Genomic DNA, 16,686 nt, shown 5'->3' on the forward strand with positions numbered 1-16,686 from the left:
TTCGGGTACCCTGGCCAGAATGTTGAGGGCTTCAGGCGAAACGTGCCCTTCTACGAAATTTCGCATAGCTGTCTGTGAGTCACTGACTATGAATTTGGCTGTGGAGGAAGCGCCAGCAAGGCGATTGCGACTTCCTCCCCGACCTCCGGCGAGCTTGTAATAACTGAGGTTGCAGCGATTATTTAATTTTGCTTATCTAGTACAGCCGCTGTCATAGCGCCTTGGTCACGATACTTGGCAGCGCCTACAAAAAATTTAATTATGGGGTTTTACGTGCCAAAACCATTTTCTCATTATGAGGCACGCCGTAATGGAGGACTCCGGAAATTTAGACCACCTGGGGTTCTTTAACGTGCACATAAATCTAAGTACACGGGTGTTTTCGCATTTCGCCCCCATCGAAATGCGGCCGCCGTGGCTGGGATTCGATCCCGCGACCTCGTGCTCAGCAGCCTAACACCATAGCCACTCAGTAACCGGGGCGGGTAGCGCCTACATAGGTCACGTCCTTAGAGTTTGCAAAGCGTTTTGCTTTGCAAACTTCATGATTGATGTCAGCCATGGCAACCTGTTACAATTCCTTCAAAAATTGCTTTCGTGAATCTACTAAACGTTTTAGTGAGCGCTACATTATTGTCTAAATTGAAGACGTATGTGTCATTTCCAGTGGAGTGCCTAATTGTGAAAATTTTATTATCAAGTCCGCGCAAAGAAATTTAAGCAGTCAGCTCCAATCGAAAAAAAAAGGATTGGCAGGCACAAAAATTTTTTAATATTCTCTTACTTTTCACTCTGCCCCTCATTTTATTGTTTTTACTTTTTTCTATGTTGGAAAACTGTGAGCTCTTCTACGACATTTGGTGCGGATACAGACAGTGCATGTTTTCTATCGACAATGGCAAACACCCACTGTGGGAGATAGACGACTTACCTTATCTTATTACAATTGCACAATATTATCGAGTCTAAGAGAGAAACCGATCTTAAATGATGTAATGCCTAACTCATTATTCAGCCTCGCAAGAACAAGACAATACTGAGTAATAAAAAAAAACATCAGGAATTGAAACGAGTGCATAAAAAGTGTCTCAGAGACTTTTTCCTCAACATTAGAAAATTTCTATTTTTGAAAATTAAACATTTTTATTAGAGACCAAGTAATGGAAATATACTCGCGAACGTGTAACACAGAAATTATTTCCGAGGTATTTCATTTTGGACAGATAATATACACATGTCCCAGGATTTCAGTTCACTTTGTCTTCTTCAGGCGTGCGGAGTATTCGTTTAAACGAAGAAGAGCTTTCTATCGCACCGAAGACATCTAGGTTTAATATCATGCCTTCGCGGGACACAACAGAGGAACCTGATGACAGAGAGAAATGTAAGTAATTCTTATATCGCGAACTTGTCTGGCAAAGTTTGGAGAGACAAGTTTAACCCCCCTAGTTAACCAAGAATTTTATCTGAGCGATCAGGATTGAACCTTTAAGAATCGCTCGTCGCTGGTCACCGTTGTGGGCTCTTTCAGGGTGCAGAAGCCTTGATGACGTTTCCCTGCACTTGTCCGCGTGATAATAATCATTTCTCGAATGTGTTACTACACCACTGTCATTTCTGCAGTCTTCATGCATACCAGGCAACACTTCTTAGCTTTGTATTGAAGCTTTTCTATAAGCTTTGCTCCATTCTTATAAGTGCTTTCGTTTACCTTATATAATTTCCCAGACCATGGTTGAAAAACAAAGTAAGGTTCAGGGATATTAAACATGCGCTTATTTCATTCAGCTCCGTGCCGCCGGTGTGAATTTACGCTTACTGCCTGAGCGCCTTCAAAAAAGCTTCCCGTAGAGTTTGGACTTGAAGTTATTGTTTCGTTTCGCGGTTCCAAAGTACCAGCAGACATTAAAAGATGGATTTGACGTGTTGCGGCAGGCCAGCAGGAAACGCATTGGGGCATGTTACGTTTTGTTACGTGCTCTGGAAGAATCCTTTACAATATATAGGTGAACTCTTAATATGTAATTCCAAAGAATGGCTTAAACTTTTAAAAACACGTCAATTATTTCAAGACTCATAGTTTAGCTGATGCCCCAGTGTTGATAGAGGCAACTCAAATCTGCATATATTGCAGAAGTTTATTAGCTGACTGAGCGCTAGAAACCTGTATAAGGCTGGGTTCCGGCTCTTCTCAGGCACCGGCGTCGCCAAAGTGTCATAGCAAAGTTAATTAGAAGTTTGTTAATGAGACACTTCAGAATTTTAGCAGATAACTTTCATGACTTTCAATGGTATGTACAGTGGACAAAATTGGTATTTGTAAAGATTTACTTCCAAACGAAAGCGTGGTATTCAACTATATAATTGGGATGTCACTGAAGACTACTAGGAAGAGCCTTTAAAAGTCGATGAGCTTTTAACCGAAGACGCTGTGAATGCTCCTCCGAAGTACTTTAAAGGAAATGGAAATAAAAAAAACATGCTTGCTAAGTTTGTGTCATAATTTAAGAAAAACGAGAAAGCGTAGCGTGAAAGAACAGCCGGTTGTGGCAAATTTCATAGCACGCTCATGACAATGCACAATTTACGAAATTCGCATTAAAACCATAAGGCCCCCTTTTGTAGTAAAGTTTCCGCACAGAAATGTAAGCAGACAATTATATGCAGTGCGGAGTTTGAAGTCGCAAGTCGGGCATCATGCGTGCAGAGACAACTAACTCAACTCCTTGTGGGAGACTGAAACATCAACTGAGACAAAGTAGAAAACCTCAAGACAATACATATATCAAATTCTGTCAACTATGTGAAATGTCACCAAACTAATCTCTCTAATAAAGAAAGTGACGCGCTTGTACATAGCATATGTTCCGTATACAAGTTCGCTTCAAATCATTATCCTATGACGAAACCACAAAACCGCTCTTGTTTCGTAGAAGATACGTGCGAATCGACAGTATAATCTCAAAATAAATGGCTAGTGTCCTGCATCTGAGCAGTTATTTTTAAAAGTATCACAATTTGGGCGAGACTAAGAATTCAAGGTTGAGAATGTTAGCTGCAGCGTGCGAAAAACGTTGACGCATTTGTATATATATTACATATTGCTTCAACACACTTCAGTAAATAGTGCAGCCCTTCTCTAGTATTCCTCTGGCCTTCTGTTGATGTTTTTTCACGCTTCTTGTACCTTTCCGAACTAATCTTAATTGTGGTACATTAACGCGGGCGCGATATGAATTCCGAGTCGTTATGGCGATCGTTATTGCGAGTGGCAAATGATGAGATGGGCTTGTACAGCTGCTAGCGACATAAATCATAGCTTACTACAAGTTCTGCGAATACGTGTCGAGGAGTTTAGTAGCGTCCCGTTGAAATGCCATGATTTTCCTGGTCTATAGGGCAAACGGAATGCCCTCTTTTCTAAAACACCCACTAGCATCTTTCAAAAAATTTTGAAATGTGTCTGGCAATATACAAGAAATTATTCTCAGCATCGCTTCTGTTTACTTGAGGGCATAGTTGCCGCTAATAAGATGAAGACCCAGTATGGAGCGTAATATAATACTCCAATGGCACGACTGCCTATATCGTCATTCATGTTCATCACTCTATTCGTCTTTTCAGTGCCTAGTAAAACACTTATGATAGCACATTATATCTTGCCACTACCTTTTTTGCGGCAGGATATCATCATGTACGGTCAAAAATTTCTGCAATCGAATGATGGTGCTTGATAATGATTGGTGAACAATTTATGATGTTTCTTCACGTTTGCCATTGGCAGAGGAACTTCTCAGTCGAGACATAAAGAAATCAGTCCAATGGTGCTCATGTTAGTGGACAACTTATGGAACTTTGCGAGAAGTACACTGACTAGAGGAATGATCATTGTGATAATATATGTATTAGTAATCAGCTCATGATAATCAAGTCGGCATTTTATTACCGCCTATGATACAGACGTGATTGACACAGTTGACATTCTTTCTCAATTTCAGCACCATATGATGACTTGTAAGTATAAACAATGACAATGAAGCCTCATTGCAATGATTTTCTTAATGACGTATTGACGCCTTGAACGCAAACCAAGATTACAGGTGCCTACCTGTTTAGGAATTATGACTAGAAGACATTAAAAAGAATCGTAACGTTTACAACAATCAATCAAAGCCGTTTGACATATGCGCGTTTGATTCGATAATTTATTCGTGCTGTTTCACGTAATAAAGCCAAGGCAAGACTGGGGCTGTGAGAAACGCCTCACTGGAAGGCTACGGATTACTTTTCCCAAATAAGGTAAATACCGGGTACCTCAATATAAAGCGATCAGTGCTTTTCATTTAGCACGCGCCTAAACGCGGTCATCGCTGCCTTAAACGAAAGCAGTTAAGTGAAGCACAGTGCATGAACCTCATAGTCCCAGATCGAACCCGCCATTGTACTATCGTAATTCGAAAATCACATGCACAAGTAATCAAGAGGTATTCACGCCGGCGCCGTCGTACTCTCACTATATATGTGCATACGCGGCTCGCGCGTGGAGGGTTACAACATCTCTACATACATGCATTGCGTTTGATCGAAATACCACGATGCGAATTTGACGCACTGGCAGGCTCCACTCAATCGGCTCAGTTGGAGCCAGGGCAGCGTAGTTGGTTTCTACCAATGTTACTACACTAGCTTCAGTTGTAAAACTCCCCGCCCGCGCGCTTACAGCCGCTGTCGCCACTTCTGTGACAGCCGCCAGAGGGCAACGCTGTTCCATCGGGCTCCACTGCAGACGCCTCGTCACAGCCTTGAGCTCGTGCGGACGGGCCGCCGTTGGTGCGTGTTTCACGCTCGCTGGCGTTCCCCTTGTCCGAATTAGTGAGACCACGAGAAAGCGATATCCACCTACAGCAATAAGACTTATCGCACCAGTTCGTTAATACTGAAAGAAGGGTAAACTGCACGAAAGGAAGAAACGCATACAGCGAAGCGCAGAAGCTGCGTCTGTAAATGTCGTGTGTTTCTTCCTGTCGTCTTAATGATTCGCGCAGTTTAGGCTCAGGAGCCTAAATGTCTGGCCAAAGTGCGTGATTTTAGGATGATCTTCATCCCCACCGAAGCTTGCCAAAGAAGCGCTACAAAAAGAAAAATGAGGTCGGTCTTTGTACACACAAGCCCCCCCCCCCCCCACACGCACACGCAAACACACACACACACACACACACACACACACACACACACACACACAAAAGAAGCCGGATTTTTCATTCCGTCAAGGTGCTTAATCAGCGAAGCTGAAACGTGCGGCCCTTGTGTTTAGCACTGGGTTAATCCCGAGGGTTCATTAAAGTGTTTCTGAGTTATGAGGTTACACACACAATCGGCTGCGAGAGAGAACGACGTCACAGATGGTATGCCCGCAGTCCGCAGTTGTCGCTTGCGTTCGATGTCTCGAGTTTGCTCGGCGGCGTGGTTAGCAGCCATCGCCTGCGATTTGCCGCTTGTGATTCTTTGAAATTAAATTTCTTCAAAATTAAATCTTTCCGTTACGTAAGACCATGAGTGGCTCATACTCCCTTAAGCAATGGCTCATACCCCCGTAAACGCGGCCTCCCCATTACGACGACAGAAGTGAAGCGAAATTCTACGCTGGAAAGATGAACGGCCACGCAGCCAGCTGTCGAAGACGATGACGAACGCGGGAGCAGTGGCACGAGCGCGAGCCGTTGATTTCGCAGAGTGTTCCCTGTCTTCTTTCGTTCTTTCGTTCGGAGCGTCCACTTTGGGATTCAGCCACAGGGATGCATGCTTCGCTGTCGCAACATTCCTTACGGAATCTAAGCGAATGCCCTGCTAAATTCCTTTCTCTTTGTTTTTACTATTAAATTAATTATTACTCATTCAATATGACCTTCCTGATTTTATTTAACAGGTAATTCTGCGCTATTCAATGCTATTTTAATATCTATTAGGAAATTTATGCTCAATAATAATTTCAAATAATCCACCCATTTCTTGGCCAATGCCCCATCGTGGGTAGGAGCCACACGCATCACAGGCTACAACAACAACAACTGTTCCCGGTCGGCACGAGGAATCGCTCTTTTTCACGCCGAGCGAAGCATCGCATTGCTGGGAGCACAGAAAAAGTGCTGCGCCAAACTGTTGACATCGTTCCGATAGCGGCTTATGCAGCCAGGTACGCAGCACGTCGGCATCGTCAGCTGATATTCTTAACTCGGCGAAGGCTACAGTTCCAAGGATGACATGCTTGCTGAAATTCGCCGTCAACAACAAACCACACAATGCACCAACGCTGCACCGCGTGCTTACTCCGGCCTTCCGCGTAGCCGGCTAGTGAGGAAGTGACGCCGGGTGCGACTGCAGCGCCACGAAGGCGCGGGCGGGTGGCAGTTCCGCGCAACGGCGCCGAGTTTTAAAATTGAAGCTAGTCTAGTAACGTTGGTTTCTACAGCTGTGTTGAGGTATGTGCACACAAACATATGCGCTCACGGTTTTCCTTCGATATGTTTTTGTGCACCAAGAAACTGCGACAACCGCAGCTTTTTTTTTTTTTTCGGGTTTGTGCTAGAGAGAAAACGCGATTGAAATCTCCCGCTCTGTAACCAAACAATCGTCATCGTTTTGCAGGCCCATGATATGGGACACCAAGAGCATCCTGCTCACCGTCGGGTTTTTCGGCGGTGCCCTCCTGTTTGCCTGGGCTGCCTTCACGGTATTCACGTGGCTTGGCGGTGAGTGCCTCTCATGTAAAGTGTAGAATCGCTTTCAGGCAGCGTTTGCGACTATAGCTTACTCGGTAAGATTAGCAGGCGCTTCATCAGTCCTAGGAAACTATAGCTGCAACATTAGTGCCAATGTGGCCTAATTGAATGACAGGAAAGACTGTTTCAACGGTAGGGCGACGAGGCGCACAGATATGCACTGCCTTGGACAGCACGTATTCGAACTACCGTGGGCTATTTATCATGGTCATTAGCGGTATCTAAGCTGTCTAGAAAATAAGCATTGCGGCTTGGTGATAAGCTGTTTGTAAATGTCTCAATAACGTACGCGACTACAGGTATACAAGGGTAACAGTTTACCACTCAATGCCCTAGGGAGTGGTATTAAATGTAATAGCAAAGCAAACATGCCATTTCTCAAGCGAGAAAGAAGATTATTTCGATGACAAAGTCAACCACAAACGAACAAACTAATACTACTGTAAAAAAATCAAAGCAATTTTCTTCCACTTAAGAGCATGCAAACTAACTTGCACAAGTACACATGATGACTGCACAAATTTGATTGTCGCTCAAGTTCACCATTTGACACAATAAACATGGTCCCTTGCTCCTAAAGCCATATCAGCTTCTAAGGGGTGTATAAATATGCATTTTTTCATGGTTACGAATCAAAAAACTACAAAAGGGCAACATATTACGCACGATATACATTTCTGATACGCCACATGGAACGCCCTGATGCGTCCTTTTGATAATGTATTATTGCTGTTGAACATACCTTATCAGCGTTTACTTTCGGATCACCTTAGGCAGTAAAGATGCTATTGCGAACATATACAGTGCTAAACGTAAACCCAAACGCGTAAGCTTAAAGAAATTTAGTCCAAAAAGTGCTGTACAGGGGCTAATCTGCACAAGCAAAAACCAAATCCGAACAGCGTGCTGAAAATCCTAGGCACTGTGGCAAGTACAATACATTGCAAAAAAAAATGCAAGTGTGTAGATAAACATGCGTATTGTAAGGTATTATGTAAGATTAAATAACTACTTGCCAGAGGCCATTTGCAGGCTGCATAGAAGAGCCGGGAGAGAGTTGGTTGCGTTCCGTCCTACCCAATTCAGTCCACTGGTGGCGAAACCAGTTTGGTTCAATCTAGTAACAGACAGCGCAAGAATATATACCTTCTGAGAATGTAGTACATACCTACGATAACATGCTGTTTTATTGTGGAAGTTGTAAGGGCGAATGGGGGAGCTACAAGCGATTCATGGTAGTCATTACGGCGTGACAATGGTTTCGTTTTGTGGACATACGGTTGCAATAGTGGGCCATGGCTGTAGCGATTTGGCACCATGTGCAAGAATAAAAATTTATCCAGGCTATTTTTCATACCAGACATATTTTCTATAAACAATAAAAGGCTATGAGCGTGATAAACGTGGTACTTTCGATAAGAACTTGGCGTACGAGGCAAACATGCTTTGGTCGCTAATAACGCAAGTTTCTGAAGACGTTGTCAATAAACTTTTTGTTAAAAGCTTGGTGCAAATAGTTTGTAAGCGCAATTCGTAAACAGTATCATTTTACTGTAGATCAATTTTAAGAAATATTGCATATGGTCGCAAATTTCATACGTCCATAATGGGATTGCAGCGCTCCTTCCAAGGAATGCCAAAACCGAGCGCACCAGGATAGCAGATCAGGCAGTCCCGCCATCATGCCACCCAAAAATGGCCTGTAACCAAAAGCGGGACGCAGTATTAATTGCTCCAGACCTTGGCAGATATTGAAAGTTTTGCCAAGCGAGCATAGGACGTGATGTGCCGCATTCGTATTTGGCGCGGCACGGCGTCATTCGAACTTGTCGTCATGGGCCTTTTCCGTGTGCCGCAACAGCGGGAGTGCCTTTGCTACTTTCCGGGCGCACTCGATGTGATGCTGCTTGTATTGAGGAATGTAATACCATAATGAATATAAAATTATCAGGTGCAATTTGAATATTCCCTTTTAAATGGATGTATTAAATGTAACTGCTTTCAATTTCTCCATACTGGCAAGCACAGGCGAAGTTCTCAAAATAACATGTTGAATTGAATCATGTGGTTTTACGTCCCAAAACCACGATTTCATTATGAGGCACACTGTAGTAGGCGACTACGGATTCATTTTGACCACGAAAGGATCTTTTATGTGCCCCCAATGCACGGCATACGGGTGTTTTTGTATTTCACCCCCATCGAAATGCGGTCGGCGCAACCGGTATTCGATCCCACGACTTCGTGCAAAAACACCATGCCGCTAAGCAACCGCGGTGGGTCAATAGCATATTAAACAAACGTTTCTTAGTAGAACTATGGCATTCGTTATTAGCGACAATGTATCTCCGCGTCGCCTTACATATTCCTTTGTAAGAAAGCCAAGCTCGCTGCAGTCGTAGCTGTCTTATAGCTGTCCTAGCTTTCTTTCTTATCTATAGACACAGTACATATGTGTGGGATAAGTCTTCATTAGAACAGTGGGCTTTCCATAACATCCTTGCATTTAGAAAGCGCTCCGAACGCAGATCTCTGGGATTATGGAAGGCATGAAGACTCATCCTACCAAGAAAGCACAGAGAAGGTAATGTCGCCGACGCGGTGAAGAGCCGTTTTTAATTGATGCTACGTCTTTCTTGGATCTCGTTGAGAGGAAACAAACGTCTTACTGCTCAATATGAATGATGAAATCACCCAGCATTTATTTAGGGTACAGAAACTATTAAATCGCTGTTTCGCATTAACTAAATATCAGCTCATAACAGCTGGATTACTTGAAAAGCCGGACATTACTTGCACAGAAAATACAAACGCATATTGGAACAAATATAAAAATTCAATAATCACCTCTTTAATTACATAAGCGCACGCATCCTAATCAACCTAGCGATTACGCGAAGCATAATAATTGGAAACGAATATTTCATTCACACTAGTTCTGAAATAGGCACTGTCAAAAACATGCGGGTAATATTGCACTGTTCTTCCGTTTACGTTTTTCAAAAAAACGGTTTCTTTAGTAATGAAGCTCAAAAATTACTTAACACCAAGCGTTTTGACGCACAGGGGCGCTATCAGGTAAAACTATTCCAAACTTTCTCTTCTGCAATCAATCCTACGCAATTGGTCAAAACATTTTTGACCGCCACCACTTCACCAGTCTGTCACGCGACGTCACGAAAACTACGATAGTTCCCCATCCGATATGATGTGTACACACCGGTCATGCATGATTTGTCCGAAAAAAGAAAAATTGTTATTTTTGATTCGACGCCTTTTAGCCATTAGCCCTCGGCTATTGGTCAAAAGTTTTCGGGCTGCACCCACTTCACCTGCCTGTCGCACGGCGTCACAAAACCGCAAAAACTCACCACGTCAAAGTGGCGTGTACGCATTAAAGACGCATTAATAGCCGAACAAAACTGAGTTTCTTTCTGAATAGCTGCAGGCAGCCCCGTTTCGAAAGGAATAAGAGATGACTGCCACCGATCGCTACGGCACTGGCTACTTGCACCTGCCAGAAAGCATGTGTTTATTTGCGTATAATAAAACTTCTTGTGTGGCTGTGTAGCGTTTTAGAGCAGTTTCGGCATGTTTACGACCTCGTTCTGCCAACTCTTCTTTGCTGAGGATCCGTTTTAGCGTCATTCTTAAGCATCCGTTGCATGCCGCCGCTATTTTCGGCCAACCACCATAAGCTATGCTATGTAAGGGAAAGCGGACCAATCGCAGACGCCGGCACCACACTCTTCGTCTGGCTATCAATGTTCAGTGCAGCGGCTCAGCCCCGTCGCATTCCTCTCCACTTGAGCGTGCTCCTCACCGCTAGTCAGCCAATTGGATCCGACAAGCCGCTCAGCGTAGGCAATGTTATTAGTTTTTCAATTTTAAGCAAACAAAAGTGACCTCCTAAGAACTAGGAGAGCGCTTGATTGGTCTGTTCAGACACCCCTTCGGGTGACCGCCCGATGCTTGCGTAGGCGGTTACTTTGACGTCAGGAGATTGGAATAAAAACATATTGGAATAGTTTTACGTCATAGAGCCCCAGTTCTCGAACGCATATGTGGAAACTCGTATTACTCTAAGAATTTGTTCCAAGAGGATATTTATTTAATTATTTATTTATTTATTTATTTATTTACAAAATACTGCAGGCCCAAGCTAGGGCCCATGCAGGAGGGGTAAAAAAGATTTACACAAGCACTGGCAAAACATCAACCAGAAATCATCATAAATCATGAAGACAGAAAAAAAATAATATATACATAAAGATGACACATAAATGAGCACCTTACGGCCGTGAAAACAATTATGAACATTGAAACTTTAGGAAAAACAGTACTTTGCAAGAAAAAACAAGAAAAGCGCTTCACATTATGACGTCAATGCCTCGAATGATATGATATGTGAAACGACCGGCTACAATTCCACATGGTAATATGTGCCGTATAGTTACTTTAAAGATAATCAGCGAGATGTTGGTATTTTATTCACAATGTGTTTTAATTTTGTAAGCACATGATGTCCGAAATTCGGCACATCCCACCTTACGATGAGTGTCGACGGTAATGCGTTTACCATTGAACCAATGTAGCGACACAACATATTGTCACCGTCGAAATGATTGGTGTATGCAGCGTGTACTGCTTCGGGACTGCTCATTGGCGCTTCGGATGGATGGATGTTATGAGCGTCCCCTTTGGAACGGGCCGGTGGGTTGCGTCACCATGCGCTTCCCGAAGAGCCGAAAGTGCCATCTAGTGGCGCCACCGCAAAACCTGCGCGTCACTTCTCGAATCTATGGCGCGCCGCTGCGTGCGATGGCTGAGAAACGCGTCGTGCGGTAACTGGGCCTCTATTCCGCGCTTTGATGATGTCTAATTCATTAGTGTTCCCATTTTGAAGTGGGGCAGAGGCAAATAGTTCCTCATCCTGCTTTATTTAATGACCTTTTAGTTCACCTATCCCAATATGGCCTTTTGTCAATCTGATCTTAATCTTAGCGTTCGTATTTACCACCTCTTTCACTATACTGTACCTTTACTTACGCTGGCACTGACTCTGGCTCCCCCAATTGGTTTCCCACTTTTGTTACCCATGCTTTTAATGTTTCTGACTTAAGCAGCTGAGAAGTTCTTAGCGTGCAACGCTAAGAGCGTCGCCTTCTTCGGACTAATCTTAATAAGTTACTTGGTCTGCCTGTCACAATATATATTTAATGAGAATGCCATTATACTACGCGAATACTTTTCAGAACCGACGCACTTCTTGCTTCGTCGAGATAATTCACGAAAAGGATCAGAATACCCGTTCAACACGTGCACTTTCAATAGTTCGTTCTTTCTAACAAAATAAATATGAAACAGGCTCCCAGATGATATCGTGAACAAAACTCACAATGAACTTTTGTTCTGTTCCCTATGGTAACGTAGACGTGAATAATGTCGACCTAAATAGGAATGTTCTGCCGAAGTGATTCAACTAATGAAAATGTATGTTCGCGGTAATTTTTGTATATTCAGTACAGTTCCGCCTAATTGTCATTGTTTTGTCCTTTCTTATTGTGTACAGTGCACAACGATATCTTGTTATTTGTCTTATGTTCTGATCCATGTACCCGTCCCCCTACAGAATAACTTGTGGGGATGTAGCTAAACATATTTAAAGTAAATAAAATTTAGGATGAACGATACTGCTTTTCTAGCTAAATCGATTCGCAGTGTGGTATGATACGCATGCAAGAAGCCTGAAGCTGTGACATGGCAGTAAGCCAGCATCGCCATGCGACCGTTGTTACCGGTAACACTTGCCGGCATTTACATGAACGAAATACGACTTCGTGTAGCGGGAGCTTAGTACACAGTGTTCAAGAGCTATAGAAGTGGTGATATTCTTCCGCTGACACGTTTCAGTTCAATTCAATTATGGGGTTTTACGTGCCAAAACCACTTTCCGATTATGACGCACGCCGTAGTGGAGAACTCTGGAAATTTCGACCACCTGGGGTTTTTTACCATGCACCTAAATCGAAGTACACGGGTGTTTTCGCATTTCGCCCCCATCGAAATGCGGCCGCCATGGCCGGGATTCGATCCCGCGACCTCGTGCTGAGCAGCCCAACACCATAGCCACTGAGCAGCCACGGCGGGTTTGCCGACACGTTTGTTTAGCTAACAATTCAGACGGGCAACAAATGAAGCCCTCCCACGCACACAATATTGCAACGCGCCTCGCTGAATTATACGAGTATACACAAGGCATGAACCTTTCCGAGGAAAGCTGCGTGCTTTCTAACTGAGTGCTTATAGACAGAGAATTTCCTTTTACGATAGTTCAACGAGCATGCGGTGTGCACGGTGAAGAGTTCTACAAGAAAAGCAAGAACCAGCTGTCAATAACTGACGCCTGTCTCCCTGTCGGCGTTTTTATAAGTGCCCCTGGAGCCGCCAGCAACTCACATAATGAGCTCGCCTTAGCTAGCTTGATGCGACGGCGCTCATATTCGCAAATCAGCATGTCTTGCTCGTCATTATTTCGTGTCAGCGCTGTGCAGTCAGCCCTGTGTTTGAAGCGAAACGCAAACTGTTGCTGCACGTACCTGTGTCAACAATTGCACCACTCGAATAAATCGGTTGTCAAACACGAAAAGTTAGCGTTGGAACTTTTCCTTGCCCCGAATACGCTAAATGATTTCTTTAGAATGAGTAACAGAAAACACACAAAAAAGTGAGGCGCACATGTTACAATTAGCGGCAAAAGTTCCACAGCCACTACTTCAACACAGGGGTCCGTTGTGTCTGTTGGAGTGGGGAAAGAAAATCATCTTGACCTGCTTACCGATGGCTCCACACCTGGCAACACGGTCTTCGGCACAACACAGCTGTTTCAGGAAGTCGCCACTTAAATATCGGAGTTGTGCCGGCCTAGAGCGATAGTGCTTAAACCGATTTCCATCACTGTAAACTGCCAAAGCAAGCCGACAGCACCGGCCATCATAGCCTCAGCTGTAGTGGCACCCATAGCGGCCGCTCCTGTTCATATTGCAAACTCGGTCGGTAGTTTTGTCGGCAATAAAAAATTATTCAGGAACTATGGTATTAGCGAAAAAGAAACAAGGGAGAGATCGACAGAGGTGACGTTGCTACCCGTATAGACAAATTTGGAAGTTAAAGATAAAGGTTCCGATAAAATCAAGTCAAATGAAATGAAATCATTAATCGCAATTGTGCATATAATGCCAGAAACACGGACAAAAAAGTCCAAAAGAAATTGCGTGACTGGCCTTGAGCGAGATGAGCATACATCGAAAGGTGCAAAAAAAAAGAAAACACGGAAGAAATAATAATGAACAATTAAAATTCATGATAAAAACAATGACGTTTTAAAGAAGTTCAGCAATGTTCCTTGCACACAAGATAAATGTTGTCCATCATTAGTTCCGGTATGTGGAACATGCCATTTCTGGGAGTTTCATGTATCATATTTATCATACATTAGTGTAAGATTTGATAGATTCAAAAGGAAACTCAGTGCAGTTCTTGACTTCAAAATTGAATCGTTTAATTAGCGTGTCAGTTTATAAGTTATTGAATACTAGAGACACCAAGGCTCAGGGAAAAAGAGTCCGCATGAGCCATCGTAAGCTAAATTTTAAAAAGCTAGAACAACGTTTCACTTCGTGAACGCGGGTGACTCGCAAGCGTGAGGGTGCTATAGCGCACACGACACAATCGGCCCTCAGTGAGCCTTGATGGCTGCGCTGTCCGCATCGCAGATCGTATTCACGACAGGGCTCACGCGGGCACGTTATGCGCAGCAGCCCCCGCAGTAAAACGTACCGTTGTAAACATTCCCTTATTATTGCGTGAACGCGCATGGGCAAACCTGAGAACTTAAAACTCGATGAATGTGGACACTCGCAGTCAAAACTCTGGCGTGTGGAATCGAGGCAGCAGCAGCGAGCGATGTGACTTTCGTACTCTCTATCGCTTCAACGCAAACTGAGCGATGAGAACACAGCGCATGCAAAGCTACGAGCCCTCTACCTACATACACTGGGCACCCAAAGCAGATGGCTTTCAAGAAAAAGCCCGCGACGAATGCGCACGGCCGGAGTACAACACGCCCCCCCTCCCCCTCCCTATTGCCATAGTGCCAACCGTGCACGCGAGCGAATACGATGCACTTCCTGCCCTTGCGCACGGCAGATTGAGCCGCCATCATCGGATCACCGTCATTAGCTTTCATTCGCACACAGAGCGTACGGCGCGTAAGAGCGTTCTTAACACGACCCGAACCCAGTACGTATGCATCGCAAAGGAAACCTATAGTAACTGCCAGAGGAGGTCAACCCGGCGTACAACCGCGTAACTTCCTCTTCCGCGACGCTTCCCCTCGTTTCTGGACCCGTCGTGCTTGCTCAGTGGCTATTGTGTTGGGCTGCTGAGCATGAGGTCGCGGGATCAAATCCCGGCCATGGCAGCCGCATATCGATGGGGGCGAAATGCGAAAACACCTGTGTGCTTAGCTTTAGGCGCACGTTAAAGAACCCCAGGTGGTCGAAATTTCTGGAGTCCTCCACTACGGCGTGCCTCATAATCAGAAAGTGGTTTTGGCACGTAAAACGCCATAATTAATTATCCTCTCGTTTCTGCATCCCCACTTCGATCAACGTTACCTACACATTCTTTTATGTGGCGTGCTGAGATCGCTCCTTCGTACTTTCCCGACCGCGCGATTCTCTTCACGTCCGGGCGCCTTCTTCATTCACCTGCTTCGCTTCCTCAGACAGACACCATCGATTTGGAGAGCTGGCCAGTCACGCTTCCGTGTAAAATAGCAGAAACGGCTTTCTCTTGTAGCAAATACATGTTCCTGGTGTTGGTTTCTGTTATATTTCCCCAGGGTAGACAGCAGTAAATATGCGGCAAAGAAAATTCACCGACAATTACGGTACTACCTAATGTGAAGTTAGAAAACCACTATATACGTGTTTTCATTGCGCGTATCAATATTTTGAATTATGATTACATAGGTAAAGAGTTTATGTTAAGAAGATAAAGCTGTGAGTGGCGTAGCTGGCACGGACAGTCTCTCTCCCGAGGCCCACTGCAAACGGACTGAACTGTGACGTGACTGCACCGCTAATCGGCATATGGCGAGGGGCAGCGCGTGGGTAAAGCCTGGGCGCGATTCACAGCAGCCACACAGCGCATAGTTGCCATACAGACGACGCGCGCCACTGCGGTGCCGTATCGCAGCTATCGTCAATGCACAGCCCGTCTTGCGCGGCACTACGCCTATCTTCTCACGCTTTCGTTCCACCAATGACTATAAGGAGCCTTCGTAGCGGGGATATTCTGTCACCCGTCTCAGCGGTGACAACACCCAAGGGAGCCTTACATCGAGCTTTACTCGTTTCCCCTCACCATCGCCCCTAGCAGGAGCAGTGACCCCGTCACACTACCTGGAGTTGGGAAATGACCTTAGCAGTTGACGCCGCGGACGATTGTAGTCCTCCGCAACTCACACCAAACTTCCCACCTCTGACGCGGAGATGAGATCGCCCACGCGGGTGCAGATTCCTTGGCCGCGGGCCACTCAGGGCATGCGCAGGGCGTCTGCCCTCCACTACTGCTCTGCTTTTTGTCCAATGCTTTCATAATAGCCACCTCCTCCGCTTCCCTTCTCGCGCTCTCTTCTTTCATAACCCGCATCACTGCGCATTTGCGGTCATCTTTCGCTGTGCTCGTTCGCTCGGTTGCGAGGTACGATGCCGAGGCACACCGACCCTCAACGCAGGAACGGGCGCCTAAGAGCTGTGCTCTAAAAGCAAATTGTAAATAACAATTTTATGTTTGTTCGTAAAAAGAAAGGTAGTTTATCTAGCACTCCAACATCAAGACT

The 16,686-nt window shown here is 44.7% G+C and overlaps 2 protein-coding genes across 2 annotated transcripts in view; one reads left to right on the top strand and one right to left on the bottom strand.

Moving 5' to 3' along the window:
• The first annotated feature begins 1,246 nt into the window (after positions 1–1,246).
• Positions 1,247–16,686, top strand: part of LOC135903516 (uncharacterized) — a 33,668-nt gene continuing 18,228 nt past the window's right edge. The window contains exons 1-3 of the mRNA XM_065433829.1: positions 1,247–1,384; positions 3,999–4,014; positions 6,646–6,749. Of these exons, the coding sequence (XP_065289901.1) occupies positions 1,339–1,384; positions 3,999–4,014; positions 6,646–6,749 (166 nt within the window). The 5' untranslated portion in view covers positions 1,247–1,338. The remainder of the gene's footprint in view (positions 1,385–3,998; positions 4,015–6,645; positions 6,750–16,686) is intronic.
• LOC135903514 (uncharacterized) overlaps positions 7,834–16,686 on the bottom strand; it is a 95,467-nt gene continuing 86,614 nt past the window's right edge. Inside the window, exon 6 of the mRNA XM_070521416.1 lies at positions 7,834–7,896. Coding sequence (XP_070377517.1) covers positions 7,892–7,896 — 5 coding nt within the window. The 3' untranslated portion in view covers positions 7,834–7,891. The remainder of the gene's footprint in view (positions 7,897–16,686) is intronic.

The sequence above is a fragment of the Dermacentor albipictus genome, chromosome 7 (assembly GCF_038994185.2).
Source record: "Dermacentor albipictus isolate Rhodes 1998 colony chromosome 7, USDA_Dalb.pri_finalv2, whole genome shotgun sequence".
Classification (NCBI taxonomy): Eukaryota; Metazoa; Arthropoda; class Arachnida; order Ixodida; family Ixodidae; genus Dermacentor; species Dermacentor albipictus.